At 42.4% G+C, this 19596-nt stretch overlaps 1 protein-coding gene across 1 annotated transcript in view; it reads right to left on the reverse strand.

The window, feature by feature from the left end:
* LOC141330949 (guanylate-binding protein 1-like) overlaps positions 1-6108 on the reverse strand; it is a 28516-nt gene extending 22408 nt beyond the window's left edge. Inside the window, exons 1-8 of the mRNA XM_073835762.1 lie at positions 5976-6108; positions 3411-3628; positions 3196-3323; positions 3007-3116; positions 2722-2915; positions 2358-2600; positions 1196-1344; positions 756-887 (exon numbers count right to left, since the gene is read on the reverse strand). Of these exons, the coding sequence (XP_073691863.1) occupies positions 756-887; positions 1196-1344; positions 2358-2600; positions 2722-2915; positions 3007-3116; positions 3196-3323; positions 3411-3600 (1146 nt within the window). The 5' untranslated portion in view covers positions 3601-3628; positions 5976-6108. The remainder of the gene's footprint in view (positions 1-755; positions 888-1195; positions 1345-2357; positions 2601-2721; positions 2916-3006; positions 3117-3195; positions 3324-3410; positions 3629-5975) is intronic.
* Between the last annotated feature and the right edge of the window lie 13488 nt (positions 6109-19596).

The following is a 19596-nucleotide window of genomic DNA, read 5'->3' on the forward strand; positions in this document are numbered from 1 at the left end:
GACTCTTCGCTGACCTCAACTTCAACAGCACGCAACTCTCATATCCAGCCAACGCCCAAGAAGACATCACATTGACCGACCACCGACCAATCAGCAACCTCGGGAAAACCCTTTCTGGAACGAGCGACGAAAGGAATTCCCTTCACAGACAAAGGCAACGCAAGTAACTTCCAGGTTCTAACTGAACTGGTGCATTTGATAAAGTTTAATAACCTCTTTGAGAGACTCAATACGAGGGTTAATTAAGTGATTGATGGTTGTTCAGGTCTAAGCAATAGCACATATTGCTAACTTGGGACCTATATTTTCATTCCTTTAAACTCATTCTTTCCTCACTTTCTCTTTCTGCAACCTGTGTGAATGCGTGTGTTTATGTTAGTTTAGTTTGTATGTGTTAGGTTTATCCATTAAAATCACATTTTTATTAGAAAAGATAAGTATCTTGTGTTTTGTGCTTACAAATTAATGTCTTAAACTGCTGATTTTGCTACTGTGCTAATATATAGTGTTTTCACTATATTCTGGATAGTAATATCCATCGCAGAGTTTCTGTTACGGCTTGTGAATGAATCGCAGGTCGACTCTTGAACAGCCGTAAAACAGCGATTCTGTAGAAATTCCCTATTGAATCATATTCGATTTCCCTTTGAGCTAAATTATAAATTATATGTGTAATTAACCCCTTTTACAATCTTACAGCATGTTTAAGACATTCAAGTAACAGCTGCATGTAATCGTGTGCATTTCAAACTCACCTTCAGTTTATTCAGGTATTCTCTTTTTTCATCTTTAAAGGAGCATTTCATAAACTCCCTGGTGGCCAGACTGCTGAACTTTTGGTGTTCTGAGGAAATATCATCCACACCTACTGGGAACTTGTTCTTCACCTGCAAAAAGCAGCATGCTTTGTCACTGAATAGCTTTAACAATTCGGTTTCAAAAAATGAATAACTCTGCGAATCAAAAGAAGAGCTTCATTTATTGACTGAATGTTATCATATTAAATGGTTAAATTGCCTGCCCAAGTGATCTGTATATTAATGTATAATTTCAAATAATAATAAGTTGCTTCCATAATACTCATTTTAACTAAGACAAAAAAAAAAAAACACTAAAGACAGGCAACATTGGTAAAAGTAAAATACAGCCTGAAAAGTACCAGCACTGACTAAATATGAGATTTAATGTGTCTTACCTCTTCCATCCCACTCTGATACACTTTCAGAGCTTCTTGAACAGCTGTCTGGTTCTCTTGATTTGCAAGAGCAATAACTGCATTGTCCAGACAGGGAACTTTGCCACTGTTGATTGTGTCTACATAAATCTCAACCAGATGCCCGAGTACTGACAACACACAAACACATAAACAAATTTACCTGGTAATTAACAGGCCATTCTACAGAATTGATGCAAACTGCTGTCCCCCAACCAAAAAACACATTTAAAAGGCATTTAAGTATTCAATACTTAAAATATTAACCCCTAAATTTCAAGTTATGAAAATGATATCAAAATAATTTTTGTATTTTCTTTCCATTATTGGTATTATTTATTTAGTGTCCAAAAATGTGATTAGAATCTTTAAGCTGAAATATCTAAAATTTTAAATACCGAAACAGTCACTACCGAAACATATCATTATTGTTTCGGTAGTGACAAAAGAGAACACATCTTCGTATTTGTGGGAAATAAACTACATTTTTAGTACAGTTATGCAATTTTTGCGTATTTCAGTATGTTTCAGTAGTGTTTTAGTATGTGAGTTAAAATTCTGTAATGTGATGTGGTGGCTACCAAAACATAACTGTCACTACCAAAACATGGGATGTTTTGTTTAAAAATAAAGTATATGTTATGATAGTTTTTGGTTCAATGTATATTCAGAATAATGAATCCTTAACTTTGAAATCAGTATGATCAACTTTTTTCCTTTGACAAAGAAAAATCGGATTCAAAATCTCAACTAATCTCATAAATTACACAATTAAAAATGTAATTGTTTTTAAAAATGTAATTGATTTACCTCTAACAAAATGTTAATAAAATAGAAAAAAAACATATTTACAATCTATATGTAAGCAAAATCTTAACAGGTCAATATAACCCTTCTAATAACATTTTTACTGTTTTGTTAGTGACAAATTTGGGGAGAGGACAAATATTCCAAAACTTTCTGAATATACGATATGAGAATTAAATGCACAATTACTAGAAATGTGTACCTCGGATATTATACGATTTGCATACATAATTTTTTTTTAGAAAAAGACTTTTTTTTCCAACTCTGACTTTGGACCAATTCTTTAAAATGGAATTGAAATGTTGTAATATCTCTGTTAAATTGGTAAAATACTCACATTTGCCAGTAACTTTGTGTCCTCCTTTCAGTGTTTTCACAACACTATTGTAAAAAATGTGTTTACAGAAATGACTCGTGATCTCCAGAAAGTCAGGTACAAGGTCTCGTTCTTGCAAGCTTTCTAAACGTTTCATGTTTTCAGGCGATGCTGGAGATGGGAATACAAAACAGTTCCGGGATGGGAAATAGCTTCGGATGCATTGACGAGGCAGGTTGTAGTTGTTGATTTTGGAGCTCACACCTAAATTAGTTTTTATTTTTAGGAAAAATAACACATTTTTAGGGAAGCTTGACAAAATTGTCTTTTGTCATTGTTTATTTACATACATTTCAAATACTATGTTTATGTCTCTCTTAAATACCTTTCTTCAGCTGGAGGGCAAATTCAAGGTACTCGTCCGCAGTCACTGTTTTTTTATCAATTACCAATTCCAAGGTGAAATCTCTCACAGCCCAAATGAATGATGGGAAAAACTGCACATACTTAGAATTCTCATCTTCCTCCTCATCTGCTGTCGAACTGATCTTGATTTTGTCAGCAAGCTCAGCAACATAGCTGCAGTGCATTAAGAAATAACGGCATTTCGTAAAGTGTATGTTTGTACATGTGAAAGAGGAAGTGGCTTATGTGGCAGGTTAAAGGATACTGCAGATTCTCCAGTGCATTGTTATCGATGGTGCCGCGGCTGTTGTACACCAGAGTGCTGCTGAGTAGAACAGCCAGACAGAAGATCCAGCTGTCATTCTTAGAGTCACCCTGGAACACACAGTGGCTTCAGATCAAATCATCCACACATTACAAAATTAATGAATCCACAGCTTATCCTTGTCCTTACCTTGTCCACATCACCTAGTCCCTCCGTGTCCAACAGCACCAGAGTGTGTCCTTCTTTATTTGGGTGAGGGACACACCACATCCAGATGCCTTTGGTTTTCGACTCAATAGTATTGCCAAGAGCAAAGCCTGCGGCAAACACATTTTTATTATTATAATCAGCATGATGTAGCTATATGCACAAATTAAGTTGGCATGTTTAGACGGTTCTCTTACCTGACTGTTGTCCTGCCAGGCGGTTCATAAGATAGGATTTCCCTGTACGGTAGAGGCCCACCACAGACACCACCACCACCGGCTCATTGATCCTACTCAGAAACTCAATGGCGTCCTTACAGACGTTAAGTGATCCATTCACATTCTCCACCAAACATATAGGCGAAGGCATTAGTCTGGCTTCAGACATGCTGGCTATCTCTAGCCCTCCCTGTTTGCTAAAGTAAAAAAATATTATTTGTATAAATATTACATACAGAATTCTGTATGAAATAATACTGTACTGTAAACAAAACAACTAATTCTTCACTGACTTTCAAGTATGTCATTCCATTTGCATCCTGTTAGCCAGTATTAACCTCAATAAAAATAGTACAAAATCGTCTGTATTTTTAGGGGTGGGGTTATTTAGGGCTGACAACTTGTGCATTCAGCGTGAGACTCACGCAATTGTAACTGCACCCTCAAACAAACGCAACGTCAGCTCAGTTAATACAGGTTTGGCAGCCTCTCCAGTGTGTATGCGCTCTGGAGAGCATCAAAATTTTCTGCTTACAACATGTTTTTGCAGCGTTATCTGTTCATTCTTAAAGGGATAGTTCACCAAAAAATGAAAATTTGATGTTTATCTGCTTACCCCCAGGGCATCCAAGATGTACACTGCAAAAAAATGCTTTTCTAGCTTTGATTTTTTTTGTCTTGTTTCCAGCCAAAATATCTAAAAATTCTTAAATCGAGAAGGATTTTCTAGATGAGTAAAAATTATTGTCTTGTTTTCAGAAAAAAAAAGTCAAAATTAAATGCAATTTTGCTTGAAACAAGCAAAATAATCTGCCAATGGAGTAAGAAAAATAATCTTGTTTTCTGTTTGAAATAAGATTTTTTTTTGCTTACCCCATTGGCAAATTATTTTGCTTGTTCTAAGCAAAAACTCACTTAATTTTGACTTGTTTTTTCTGAAAACCCTTCTTGTTTTTAGAATTTTTTGAAATTTTGGCTGGAAACAAGCCGGTGCGTGACGCATCAACATGATCTGCCATAGTAGCTGCATGCGCGGAAGCAATCTAAGTGTATACATCACTCATTGTTTACATAGTGCATATTGGCCTCTCAAAATGGTCATTACTTGTGCTTATCCTGATTCTGGCAACCAATTAAAAACTAAAAGATTACGCTTCCATGTGCGAACTTATCTGGGAGTGTTGACTTTTCACCAACTACATTGCCAGATCACACGTTGCGCGCTTGCTGTTGTGAACGCGCTCCATACAGCTGAACGTTCCGGTGGATCAAAGGTAGATGATATAAATACTGTTCAGTTTCTTGCACAGACCGATTGTTATGTGTCTTAAGACCTTAATGTGTTGTCACGAGCCGCAGGGTTTAATTTGGTTTTGTCTGTGTATGTTTTTTTTTACTCTTAAAGATTTGGTAACCATTATATGACTGACAGACTGCAATGGTTTGAGTTAAAAATCTTCGTTTGTGTTCTACTGAAGAAACAAAGTCACCTACATATTTGATGCACTGGAAGTAAGCAGATAAACAAAAGTTTAATTTTTGGGTGAACTATCACTTTAAACACCCTCTGATCGTCAGAATTTACTTGCTGTTCAAAACACTAGATTTTTTTAAGACTCCGGAGTTCTGCATGCTCGCGAATCCTCTTAATATAAATCAAAATTAATAGACAACGTAAATAAAAGACTCATTGAGCAGTGTAGGGAGCTTCAATGATTATACCAGAACTTTGTGATATTGCAATGAACTGAAGTGAGTGACAGCTTTTTAGTGATCTTTAGGCTCTAATCCATTAAGAACTTAAATAAAAGTTTTGTTTTTTTCATCTGAACCAACAGCCACATACACTGTACACACAGTAAAGTTTCGGGAGTGACATCTAAATCCCTCATCCCTCATAAATGGGATATTTCACTTTCATCTGTAATGCAATTGCCTTGTAATGCATTTTGCTCACTATATATTGTTTTTTTTCCCCTGCTGAATAGCACTGCAAGTGTTTTTTTTTTTTTTTTTTTTTACATATAACCTTATGATAAAACCACAGTACCAGTCATTATGAAGTTAACTACTAGATGTCTAGCTGTCAGACAAAACTCAGACAGTTTTTTTAACAAAACAACCCAAACAAACCACAACTCCACCCTCCTTGGGAATTCTGAGTCTCCTCCTTGGGAGTTGAACTTAGTTGGCAGCCCTGGGTTATGGGTGCGGCAGATCTGACCTTTAGCTTCGTATCATGCAGGTTAGAAGCACAACAGAATGATACAACAAACGTCCTGAGGTTTGAATGTTTTTCTGTTAGGTTTTCCGAGCCCGTTGATTTCAAAGTAACCACAGTCCTTCACAATTAGAGTGTGCAATTAAAAGTTAAAATAAGCGTTAAATGTTCATTAAATGTAAATATAATGCGTATACATGTAATTATAAAATCAGACTGTAAACAAAATGTACGTTTGCACAATTTAAAGTTGTGAATGGGCATTCTACATTTGTTTCTGAATAAATGCCTAAGAAATTAAAAATTAAATAAAGTTCACTTACGTAACGCTTTGTTTAAAAAGACTCTACTGTAGAGTAGTAGGTCGAGGCTCTCCCTCCGCGACAATCATTGGACAGTGAATGGGATCGCAGGCCTTTATCTACCACAACGACGTTGTTGTTTCTCAGTGTCCGCCCATATCGTTTCTATAGCTGACTTGACGTTAACCAGTCGATTTCTGGGAAACCAATTATATATTAACCTAACCAAATCGAGCAGTTGTTGTTTCACTTTTAGTTTCACTTTTTGTAAGCATCACTGATTTGCCAGTGAGAGAACACGCCTCCCCTCCTCACCATTTATGGTGGAAAAAACAACAGCAAAATATCGCTGGAACCTGTGCTTGCAAGCCTTTTCCTCCAATTGTTTTGAGAATCCAATGGTTGCTTAGCCAGTTGTTGTTTAGATTTTGTTATTATTGTGACATTTAAACCTTTTTTTTTTTTTCGGGAACCAATTCCTAATGTTTGAGAATTAGTCTTCTTAGCATTTAGCCTATGGGTCATTCCGGTGCCTTTTATGTCCCCAGTAAAGATCATGATGTTATTGGCTTAGAATTTTCAACAATTGTCTTTGACATGTATAACACCTTTTGAACTCTAAGCATATATTTTTAAGCAATTCTAAACATTTTACAGCATTTTAAACCACCAAATATCACAATTTCCATGTCCACCCAGTATTCTGTGCATTTTGGACATCATAACACTTTTAAAAAAATAAACACATTTTTTAAAAATCAATTCTTTTGTAAAAAAAAAAAAAAAAAAAAAAAAAAAAAAAAACTAACACTGAAGGTCTGTCAAACAAAGGATTGTATGTTTTTAAAATGTTACTTAATAGGAATATAAGAAATAAGAATATCTATTTACTTGTCATATTTAACAAAATTAACAAAACAGAGGCTCTCCCTCACCTTCCCCAGTTGTTTTCACTCTAATGAAATTATGTCAGTCATTTTATATGGTGTAATTTCCTTTTTCCAATTTTCATTTAAAGAGCCAGAAGTTGAATATAACAGGGTGGACAATATTTTGAGGGACAAGTATTGTGAAATCTTAAGAAATCTTATGGTATTTTACTCAATATGGTATTATTTTACTCAAATATATAACATATAGTTATAAAAGTAATCAATAGACTGATCAATATGTTGGTTATTACAATACGTCTAAGTACAGATTGTGATCTTAAGGTGCCTGCCATTAGGCAGCATGGGTATTTTCCACTGGACTTTACCAGTGAACTTAAGTGAACCCATGAACTTTGGATAATCTCCTGCATACGACAGGTGTGCGCGTAAACAACAATGATGTATGTCCCATGTAACCACCGCACCCAAACAATTAAAAAGGTGCTTAAAAGGCACCTCTGAAACAGGGGGGTGTTGTGACACTTTAAAAAATGGATGATCTAACCAGATTCCACCACTGAAGATGAGCCAGATGAGAAAGTAGGCATAACCAATTAAAAACCGGAACTACTTATATGGTTAGCGCAGATGGGTATAAGAATAGAAACCTGGACAGACAGAGACAGATATGCGGCAATCGCTGACCTGCCTTTGTTGCTTTGTTTAATAAAGTCTTATTTTGACATCTGGAACTCTGCCTCTCGAGCTTCAATGACTTCTACATTGAGAAATTCATCTATTGCCCCACACAAGCTAAAAACCTTTATTATTTCACATGATCGCAAAACCCTGAAGTAGCTACCAACCATGCAATTAATAACACCTTTTTTTCTGTGATTAATTACCTTTATACTTGAGGTTAAATGGCCAGAGGAAGACTGAGCCTGTTTTCTCTCCATTTTTGTCACAGATTGAGTTTTGGTTCCTTGCCATTATTGCCTCTGGCTTGATTAGTAGTTGGGGACACTTATTTTCTGGCAATATTGGCGACTTGATTCTACAGATAGGCCTACTATTTGAACTGAACTGAGCTAGACCATAACATCCCTGTGTCACAGTCTGGCTGGGTTGAGGAGTGGGAATGGATGAGGAGAACCGGAGTAGAATGAATATAAACAGTTTATTAAAATAAAACACTGAATATAATACAAAACAAACAAAAACCGGGAGCAAAACAGAGAACGTGTAACTTCATCGACGGACAGCGGGGAGTGATCACAAACAGACTTAAATACACAGAAACATGGGCGTGGTGACAAACAAGCTAACAAGGCTAACGAGGGGGAAATACAAATATGGGCAAGACTAAACCAAAAGGACTAAACCAAGAGGGGGAGAACAAGGACTAAACCAAATGAACTAGAAACATGAGGGGAAAAACACTTGGAAAACCAGACAGAACAGGACAAAACACAGACAAGATCCTGACATTACTCCCCCCTCCCCAAAGGCGCGTCTCACGCCTAATAACATCCATAGGGGAGGGAGGGTGGGCGCCCTGGAGACCGCTATGTAGGGATACAGGGGACAAAGGATACAGGTGTGGTCTCCAGGGCAGATCAGGGAGCTCAGGTGGCCATGGCGGGTCAGGAAGCTCAGGGGGCCATGGCCGGGTAAACAGTCCAGGTGGCCATGGCGGATCTGGGGGCTCAGGAGGCCATGGCTGGACAGGGGAGTAGCCCCCCCAAAATTTTCTTGGGGGAACCTAGGGTATAGTCCACCCAGGAGAGCACGGAAGGGCGCGCAGGAGAGAGCTCCGGCTCCGGAGGGCGCGCAGGAGAGAGCTCCGGCTCCGGAGGGCGCGCAGTAGAGAGCTCCGGCTCCGGAGGGCGCGCAGGAGAGAGCTCCGGCTCCGGAGGACGCGCAGGAGGAGCGGGCTCCGAACGGCGCTCTTGAGGAGGCGCCTCTGGAGGACTGGACGACCCCAGCGGAGACTCTGGAAGAGCAGGCTCGGGCGAGCGGTCACTGGAGGGCGCTCTGGCGGCGCAGACTCTGGAAGGCTGGGCGGAACCAGCGGAGACTCTGGAAGGCTGGGCGGAACCAGCGAAGACTCTGGAAGGCTGGGCGGAACCAGCGGAGACTCTGGAAGGCTGAACGGAACCAGCGGAGACTCTGGAAGGCTGGACGGAACCAGCGGAGACTCTGGAAGGCTGGACGGAACCAGCGGAGACTCTGGAAGGCTGGACGGAACCAGCGGAGACTCTGGAAGGCTGGACGGAACCAGCGGAGACTCTGGAAGGCTGGGCGGAACCAGCGGAGACTCAGGCTTGGCGGCCATCTTGGCCGGGGACTCAGGCTTGGTGGCCATCTTGGCCGGGGAATCAGGCTTTGCGGCCATCTTGGCTGGGGACTCAGGCTTGGCGGCCATCTTGGCCGGGGACTCAGGCTTGGCGGCCATCTTGTGCGAAGATGCGGCGGCCATCTTGTGCGAAGATGCGGCGGCCATCTTGTGCGCAGTCTCTGGCGTGGCGGATGACGGGCTTGAGCGCGGGGAGGAGGCCGCCCGCATCGGGCTTGAGCGCTGGGCGGCGACCGGCAGACTAGAGCGCGGGGTGGCTGCCGGCTGAACTGAGCTGAGGACTCCGGTGGAGCTTTGGCAGACTTGGGGACACGTGGGAGGCAAGGAGGGAATGAGGTCGCTGGAGTGATATGTGGAGGGCTCTGGCTGTTGGTGAGATGGGGCAACTGCATGCTTCCAGATGGGAGGAGGACTACCATCCTCCACCATGACTTGGAACGAGGAATTACACAAATCTAGAACAAAATTTATGAAATCTGCTACGGGACGGTAGCAATCACCAGGAGTAATCAAATTAAACAAACTATCATCGTTTAGTCCCATCTGGAAACATGCATTCACCATTTTGTCACTCCATCTCACCAGATGGTAAATGCTCAAAAACTCCTCCACATACTCCTCCAGCGAACGCTCTCCTTACTGGAGGTTCATGAGTTTGTCCTCAGCCCAGGTCATCTTCTGTTTTTGGTCTGTCGATCTGTCACAGTCTGGCTGGGTTGAGGAGTGGGAATTGTAGAGAATTTTGGTTAGCTCAAAGAATTTAAGATGATCAATATATGTGTGTATATGCATGAGACCGTTTCTCTCATCACATATACACTGCAAAACTCCACCAGGTCTTATGACCAATGAATAGGATGAAATGAGTTATTTAAAACATACATTTCAGTCAGGGAAAGTAGTTTAACTCACAGGAAATCGTGTATAATAATCGTCATTAAATATACGCAATTTCCAGTTTCTGATCAGTAACAGTAATAATGATATCGACTGGTTTCTTTGTCCAGCAAAATGTTTCAGTGATACCCATTACTCTGACGTTGGCCCGTCGTCACGGCAACGCATTTTTACTAACCAGAACGGAGTTAAAACAATTGAACAGAATAGGGCTTAAGGTAGCAATATGAGATCGAAACAGTTTAAGTGACTTTTGTAATGTAAGCATTCAGCACAGAGAATCATTATATGTGAATATATGGTTGTTTATTAAACTATTCTACTTACAAACGATCGCACATAGACAAACGTACATAAAACACAAATAGACAGAGAACGCGTGAGAGAGAGAGAGTAAGAGAGAGAGAGAGAGAGAGAGAGAGTAAGAGAGAGAGAGACAGAAAGTGAGTTTGCAAAGGGACAGGAATGAAACGGTTCTGAACAACCTGAAATCGTTTCTTTTATAAAACGCCTTAAACGCAGCTATCTAAGTTTGTAGAAAGGACGGATACTTGCAAGCTTGTTGTTGTTGTGCATTGGTTACGTATGTGTTAAGTTCAGAAAGTCCTTTCCAGTTCCTTGAGAGTATTGCAGGCCTCATCATCTCCATTGCTAGGTGAGCCCCCCCCCCCCCCCCCCATGGATCTGGGGGGAGGTGCGGGTGACGTGTCTTTGTGTCCAGAAGGCAAGAGCGTGAGAGAGAGATGAGGGAAGGTTTATAAACCTGTAGGTCGTTCACGCCCACAGTTGGACCTTGTCCAATCCGGTTGATCTGAGTTTTGGAGGGATGATTGAAAGTCTTTGTCTCTCAAAATGGTGTTTCGCATGTGGAAGCTGATTGGTTGTTTGGCCACAAAACTTTCAAAAGTTCAATAATACATATAAAGCAAGGAGTTATTAAGATGCCACAAACATTAACATTTAGGGAATAATAAATGCTGCTCATAGACACCAAACATGATCTATGAATCTTCTCGGTTGACTGAGTGATTCTAAACGTGAGTCTTAGCATGCACAATAATTCACCTATTGCGGATTAATGTTTGAGGCCGACATACATAACAGAAACAACAATATAAGAAAAGGTAACACATTGATACGTGTACATTTCTATATAACTGTATGTGGGACTGCATGTCTGAATAAGGAAAGTCTATCTTTCCCTGCATTCCTGTAGGAGTCTTATCTTGATGGTGGGGGGATGAGCTGGATAGTGACCAGAGGTCTGGCTCATAGCACATAGGTGTTAATCATGGGGGAGAAGTCATTTAAGGAATATAACTAGTTATTTCATGTCTGATGGGCTCCAGGCACTACATATCCCCTCTTTCGAACGTTGTTGTCCGTCCAACAGACAACAGCGAGCGACGTCAAAGGTGCGGAACAATCAGGCATGCACCTGGCACTCCTGGCTGGAAGAGAGAGGTGGCTCTCTGGAGGTTGGTGCTTCAAGGAGTGGCTGTGGTGCCGTGGTCGACGTTATCAGGTGTGATAATATAGACAGTGGCAAGGTATGGGTCCTCGAGCTTTGTGCAGCAGGTGTCGAGGCACTGTCACTTGTCATCCTGACCCAGGTTGGTCTGTGTCAGGTGGTTGTTATCTAGTATCTCTGGTCCCTGCAGTCTGGAATCGCTGGTTGGACTCTCACTTGTGAGAGGGCAGGTAGTTCCAGGGTTCGCAGAGAATTGTCGTAAAGATTTTGTAGTGTAAAGAAAGTTTCCGACGGACCCGGTTAGGGTGCAGGAGGGCAGCAGGTGTCTGTTATCCCGCTGTTTTGCTCACATGTCATCAGGCGTCTGATGTTGGGGGTGTCGACACTGACTTGAGCGGGTCTGAGTTGTGTTGGTAGGGGTTTTGCTGTTGGGCCTGTGGGCCCGTTGCTCCATTCAACATTGTCTGGCTGCTCCTGAGGTGTCGGCTGGTCTTATGGGATGCTTTTTCCTTTTAGGAAGTCTAATGCGGTGTTGCGTTGGGCAAGGAGTCAGAAGTTTATCTTTCAGTACTTCTCAGTGGAGTTTCATTCAAGGAGCTCTTTGTTAGCATCAGAAACTCTGTTCTGGAAAAGCAGGCGTGTCCAGCTGTCCTTGTGGGTGTCGGTTAATTTTGGTACTCGGAGACTTGCAGGTTCAGTTCATTTACCTCCTGTCTGAGGCCCTTGAGGGTGTGGGCCAAGGAGAAGACGATGCTGCTCAGCTCCTGGTTGTCCAGGCTGGATGTGAGTTGTCCATTTGTCGCAGTCCTGCTGTTCCTTTCTCTGCCATTGCAGGCCGTTGGCTGCTTTAGGCTGAAGGATGCCGTTCTCTGTACTCTGCTGAGTCTCCAGTTGGTCCTGGTGAGTGGCAGGGCTGGATGTCCGAGACACGCTGGTTCACAGTTCCTATTGTGAATCTCGCTGGCTGCGGCATGCTTTTGGCTTCCTGCGCTCTTTGGATGCAGGTGTCGCACTCGGGCATGTTTCACTGAAGTACTGGTGAGCAATGTAGGTGGTGACAAGGGTGGTCTCTTAGTTGACACGGGTGTCGTTTCTGGTGCCATCTGGTGGTAAACGTTCACAGATGTTTCTCGTCGACTGACTGCTTTGCATCGTAGAGAGGCTGTGTCGTTTGAAATCCGCTGGTTTCGAGCTGGCATCAAACTTAGCATATTCTGATGTCCTCTGTCACTGTATGCTTGGCAGTGCGCCACTTTTGCATTGGTAGTGGCTTTGGCACTCTGGTGTATTCTGCACGGTGCATCTTGGGCATACATCAGCAATGACCCCCCTTTGTTCCTGGAAAGCTGGGAGCTGTGGCGGTGTTTGGTTATCAGGAACAAATGTGAGGATGTGTCATCTAGATGCGGCATGTGTGTGACATCACTGAGTTGTTTTCGGCTTAGTGCCTTAGTGTGGTCGGACAGTGCAAGGTTAAGTGTCAGCATTGCTTGGGAGCAGTGGAGGCTGCTTTAGCAGAGCTATTTTGTAGGTGGAGCCAGTGTGCATGGGTGTGATGCAGGCGGCGTAGCAGCGTGAGGGGTTTGCTTGTGGCTTAGAAGCGATGCTTGGGTTGGGTGGGTGGGTTTTTTGTTGTTGAAAACCTTAGGCAGCCACAAAATCCCTCAGTTTTTTCTGGGCCTTTCACTGTTTTTCCACGAATAGCATGTAAATGTTCTTATTATGATGGCAATGCTTGTCTGGAACAGTTGTTGATGCTCGTCTGTTTCAAACTGAGTGGTGTTGTTTGAAACTGAGCTTAGCCTACTTTGAGTCTATGCAGGTTAGTAATTTTCAGAGGGAGTTCTTGCGACTTGCTGTGACACAAGGGTTGATCCGATTGCCGTCACTCGTGCTGTGATGTCAGGTGGCCCGGCTTAAGGTGTTGCAGTGGGACAGGCTTGTCGTTTTCCACTAGGTACCTGCTCTGGGCGTGTCTTGCCTCGCTCTTGGGTCTATGAGCACATGGGTTTGTGTGCGTGGGATCCTTGGTCTGCAGGCATTGACAGTTATAAACATCACACAGTGGTGGCAGGTCTCTGTGATTCCCTTTGTCTTCTGGTGTGCTTGGCACATCGCTGGATGGCTTGTGCGGCGCAGCTGTTGTCATCTGGGTGCTGGGCTCTGCCGAGAGCCGCTGCAGGTGTAATCCACCCCCCTTCTGGCCGCGCTGTCAGTGTGGACCATGTACATGACATTAGTTCTGCATCATCGTCATATGTGGAGAGCAGCTTTGGCACCACTTCTGAGTGGCCATTTTCCCTTAAGCTCTTCATGACGGAATTGTTTAAAGTCTTTGAAATACCTGAATGGTATGTACACTGCAAAAGATTACTTTTCAGAAAGGGGGTGTGGCTTCTAGAGTGGGCACTGCTTCACGTATTCCATTGAATGTGTGTGCAGCGTTAGGGTTTTAGCCACACTGTGTTTTGAGCCGAACAGTGACCCCTTTTGGCGAATGCAGGTAGTTCGTTCGCCAGAGTGTAAACATCTGGGAGTAATCTTATCTAGCAAGGCTTTCTCGCAGTTGAGGGAGTATCGTAGGGCTGTGAGAAACAGGAAGTAGCAGGTTTTGCATTGTCTATTCCAGGTTAAGTTCAGAGCACAGGTGTCCTCAGTGTTGGCCTGCACTGATCTCAGATCACTCCCACACAGTGATGTCGCTGCGTGTTCAGCTCCCATACACCACTGTATGTTTGTTCACCTTGGTCAGTCAGACGTCCCCCCTTGGCATGGGGCAGCTGGACAATCACTTTGCTAATCTTTATTGCCTTCTGGTGCTTGGCTGTTTTCCGGCGGTCTGTAGAGTCCGCTGAATCGAGCGATCGCTGTACGGAAGAAGGCTGTAGCATTTGGGTGGTGACTCACAGTGTGATGTGGATGTCTGAGGGGAAAGATTTTCTGGCGTTGATGCCATCTTCCCTTGGTGCCTGTCGCGTTGTCTCACGTAGGCTCAGATGCTGGTCGTAGCAGTCATGTTCTTAGCTGCTGTATTCAGTTTTGACAGCTGGTACAAATGGCTGGGGTCCTGTTAGCTGGAGGTGGAGCTAAGCAGATCTGTCTCGTGGTCACACTGGGCAATGTTCTTGCTTAAAAGTCAATGTTTTGCAGACAGGCGTGTGTTGTAGCCTACTGCAGTGTTCAGGAAGACAGCGTTTTGTGGTGACAGCTGTCAGATTCCCGGCCAGCTTGCTGGCGTGTGAGGTGTGAACGGTGGGCTGTTAGGCCCGGGAGAGATTTTGTGTTGAGCTCTCCTGTTTGTTCATATTGTTATCTGCAAGCATTTGAGTTCTTTAAGGTGTGCTGGGTTCAGCTCACTTTGTGTTTCTTTGCGAAGTCGTTACTTGAACTTCGGCGTAGGCTGCTTGCAGGAGGCCTTAAAAGGCTTTGGCCGTGGCATGAGTGCTGCTGTCTGCCTGGGTCCATTGTAAAGAGAGCTTCCGCTGTTTAGGAGTGTTCTCCTGTACTGCTCTCGGCGCTCAGTCTGTGGGGGTGTTGCAGGCGTGTCTTGAAGCTTTTCTCCTCTCTCCTCGTGTAGGTCCTTGTCCTCTTCATCCGCTATCTCTGAACATCCAGATGGTCTAGGCGGTTCTGCGCGCTGTCCTGGTTCCGTCGTGGGTGAAGCTTTCTCCGCTGCGGCTTTAGTCAGACGATCTTGTTGAGGGCGTGGTCACTGATGGTCCGGGCTGTAGATGAGTTGATTGGTTCTCTGCAGCCGTAGCTCTTGACTGGATCGTGATCCATTCGCCTGTGTGCGTGGTCGTCCGGCTGTTCTCCGCTCAGGGGCTGTAGTCACTAGACCCAGGGCAGGATGGCATCTTTGCCTTGTCTGGACTGGATGGCGAGACTGGATGGTGACATGTTGACACAAATAGAGAGGGAGAGACAAAGCACAACGAGCCAATGCAAGTCCGTACAGAACTAATGAGCTAAAATGTTGCTATGTGTTGCGCACTTAACTGATGTCATCAGATGGTGACGCAAACTAAACGCTTATTATCCTAGCTGTAAAGAAGGGGTCAGATAGTTTGTGTGGGTAAACACAGGAAACTATGAGTAAACTTAATGATGAGCGATTAACTTTGGAGCTATTCAGTTCATCGGTGTAGTTACCAAAAGATTTCACTGATGTTCAGACAGGTTCAGTCTCTAATAGGGAGAAAAATAAAAACAAAATCCATCAGAAAGAGAGGTATAAAGGGTTAAAGCAAAAGAGAGAAAGTGAGCTGACTGCCAGCCCTGGGATCAGTGACGGGGCCCACCGGGTGGGGGCGCTATGGAGTCGTCACACCTGGGAAATGGCAGAGCTGAGAGAGCAAAAGAGAGAAAGGCCCCCCTGGGATGGGCCGAATTACTCGGGGTAGTGAGAGTGCAACTTGATCGATTTGGTCAAAGTTTAAATTTAAATCAAGACTGTTTAATCAAAAATTTAAAATGAGCAAATACAATTATAATTGCTAAAGGGAGAGTTGAATCTAAGGCGGTGAAATAATTAAAATTAAATCACACACAAAAAAAAGAAAACATACATTATGTTAATTATCATTATGGTTTAAATAACAATAATTAATAATGTAAAAAAAAAAAGGAAAAGAGAAGGGAGAGACTGACTATCCATAAGCGTTGTTGCTCAAAGAAAACAAAAAATATGAAATCAGGCATAGGTATCGGAAGAGGTTTTAGACAGACTTCTATCTTTTAATAGAAGGAAATACCTTTTATGCGGGATTTCAGATTCCACCTTGTGTGGATTTAAACGCGCATCTAAGCGCAGTTACCATGGCGACGCGTTATCGCGGGTGTATATTTCTTGTGTCCGTTTTACTGAACACAGGTACATGTGTTTGCAAACTTTAACTTAATAGGATGGTTACACTATTAAAAGGTTGCTTAGTTACGATGCGTGCACCTTGATCTTGAGTCAGCCTGCTGACACAAGACTTGTGTGTGCTTTGCACAAAACAAATAAATAACACTCCATCAAGATTTGTACAGTAATAACGCGAAGTTGTTTACTATATTAAATCTATTCGATGAGCAAACGGGGTCAACCTAATCAGTTAGCTAAGCTGAGGTTTTAACCCAAAGGAGCAAGATAGCTGATTAGCATTGGAGTGCACATCAATGGCTAATCTATCTACACTCAAAATATAAAGATATGGCCTTTGTAAGGTGAAAGAGGAACATCGCTCAATCAACTTCTTCACGCAAAAAAAGAGGGTTTCTTCGCTCAATTTAGGGTGGCTTTAGGACGCGCTATATAAGATTTCTTCGTTTTATAGGGTCAATATATAAACTGCAGTTAAGTTACATCTTCAACAGCGGTTGAGTTTCTCTGTGCGAGAGGCTCAAGCATCTGTTGAGGTGTCAAAGGTGGGCTGGTCCACACCGTTCTAACACACACACACTAACAAAAGAGACGCGAGTCGCGAGCCGAGTTTGAATAAACAAGCATGCAGACACACAAATTATTCCTGAGCCGCTCACATCACATAGTTTAAAACTGCCCGCATTCTCCACCAATTAATGTAGAGAATTTTGGTTAGCTCAAAGAATTTAAGATGATTAATATATGTGTGTATATGCATGAGACCGTTTCTCTCATCACATATACACTGCAAAACTCCACCAGGTCTTATGACCAATGAATAGGATGAAATGAGTTATTTAAAACATACATTTCAGTCAGGGAAAGTAGTTTAACTCACAGGAAATCGTGTATAATAATCGTCATTAAATATACGCAATTTCCAGTTTCTGATCAGTAACAGTAATAATGATATCGACTGGTTTCTTTGTCCAGCAAAATGTTTCAGTGATACCCATTACTCTGACGTTGGCCCGTCGTCACGGCAACGCATTTTTACTAACCAGAACGGAGTTAAAACAATTGAACAGAATAGGGCTTAAGGTAGCAATATGAGATCGAAACAGTTTAAGTGACTTTTGTAATGTAAGCATTCAGCACAGAGAATCATTATATGTGAATATATGGTTGTTTATTAAACTATTCTACTTACAAACGATCGCACATAGACAAACGTACATAAAACACAAATAGACAGAGAACGCGTGAGAGAGAGAGAGTAAGAGAGAGAGAGAGAGAGAGAGTAAGAGAGAGAGAGACAGAAAGTGAGTTTGCAAAGGGACAGGAATGAAACGGTTCTGAACAACCTGAAATCGTTTCTTTTATAAAACGCCTTAAACGCAGCTATCTACGTTTGTAGAAAGGACGGATACTTGCAAGCTTGTTGTTGTTGTGCATTGGTTCCGTATGTGTTAAGTTCAGAAAGTCCTTTCCAGTTCCTTGAGAGTATTGCAGGCCTCATCATCTCCATTGCTAGGTGAGCCCCCCCCCCCCCCATGGATCTGGGGGGAGGTGCGGGTGACGTGTCTTTGTGTCCAGAAGGCAAGAGCGAGAGAGAGAGATGAGGGAAGGTTTATAAACCTGTAGGTCGTTCACGCCCACAGTTGGACCTTGTCCAATCCGGTTGATCTGAGTTTTGGAGGGAAGATTGAAAGTCTTTGTCTCTCAAAATGGTGTTTCGCACGTGGAAGCTGATTGGTTGTTTGGCCACAAAACTTTCAAAAGTTCAATAATACATATAAAGCAAGGAGTTATTAAGATGCCACAAACATTAACATTTAGGGAATAATAAATGCTGCTCATAGACACCAAACATGATCTATGAATCTTCTCGGTTGACTGAGTGATTCTAAACGTGAGTCTTAGCATGCACAATAATTCACCTATTGCGGATTAATGTTTGAGGCCGACATACATAACAGAAACAACAATATAAGAAAAGGTAACACATTGATACGTGTACATTTCTATATAACTGTATGTGGGACTGCATGTCTGAATAAGGAAAGTCTATCTTTCCCTGCATTCCTGTAGGAGTCTTATCTTGATGGTGGGGGGATGAGCTGGATAGTGACCAGAGGTCTGGCTCATAGCACATAGGTGTTAATCATGGGGGAGAAGTCATTTAAGGAATATAACTAGTTATTTCATGTCTGATGGGCTCCAGGCACTACAGAATGGATGAGGAGAACCGGAGTAGAATGAATATAAACAGTTTATTAAAATAAAACACTGAATATAATACAAAACAAACAAAAACCGGGAGCAAAACAGAGAACATGTAACTTCATCGACGGACAGCGGGGAGTGATCACAAACAGACTTAAATACACAGAAACATGGGCGTGGTGACAAACAAGCTAACAAGGCTAACGAGGGGGAAATACAAATATGGGCAAGAATAAACCAAAAGGACTAAACCAAGAGGGGGAGAACAAGTACTAAACCAAATGAACTAGAAACATGAGGGGAAAAACACTTGGAAAACAGCTTCCTATAAACCCAATGAAATACAATCCCAAACATGCACAAATACACATATTCAAAGCCTGAATGTACTGCACTCCATGTTTTATATTATTCAATTATTATAATACAAAATGAAAAGAAACTAAAATTAACTTCAAACAATAATTATTATCATATGTGACCCTGGACCACAAAACTACCCTGGAAATCCAGAGCTCTCGCGAGAGCACAGTTTGAATTGTCTCTGCAAGACACTCTGGCATCGAGCAATGATGCACGTTACTGCATTACGTAAGCAGTTCTGGGAACCAATCAAATCGCTGTATCTGATGTAGGCGGGCCAGAGGCGAGCTAAGCTGATGACTACAACGCTGCGACGTCCGGAATCATTTAGTAAACATTGAAAGATGGCTACAGATGAACACCGTTGTTTGAAACGGCTTTGGCCGCTACAATGAACGAGTTAGACTGGCTTGTCATATAAAAGAGGAACAGAAAACCGCGCTCGACTCGTTTCTTTGCAAGAAGGACGTTTTTGCTGTTTTGCCGACTGGATACGCAAGAGTTTAATCTATCAATTAGCTCTGCTGGTAGCTAAGCGTATTTGATTGGCCGTGGCGTTATCCAATTCCCTTACGAAAATTAACCATGGTTTTACTATAGTAAAA

Source organism: Garra rufa, chromosome 3 (assembly GCF_049309525.1).
Source record: "Garra rufa chromosome 3, GarRuf1.0, whole genome shotgun sequence".
NCBI classification, from domain to species: Eukaryota; Metazoa; Chordata; class Actinopteri; order Cypriniformes; family Cyprinidae; genus Garra; species Garra rufa.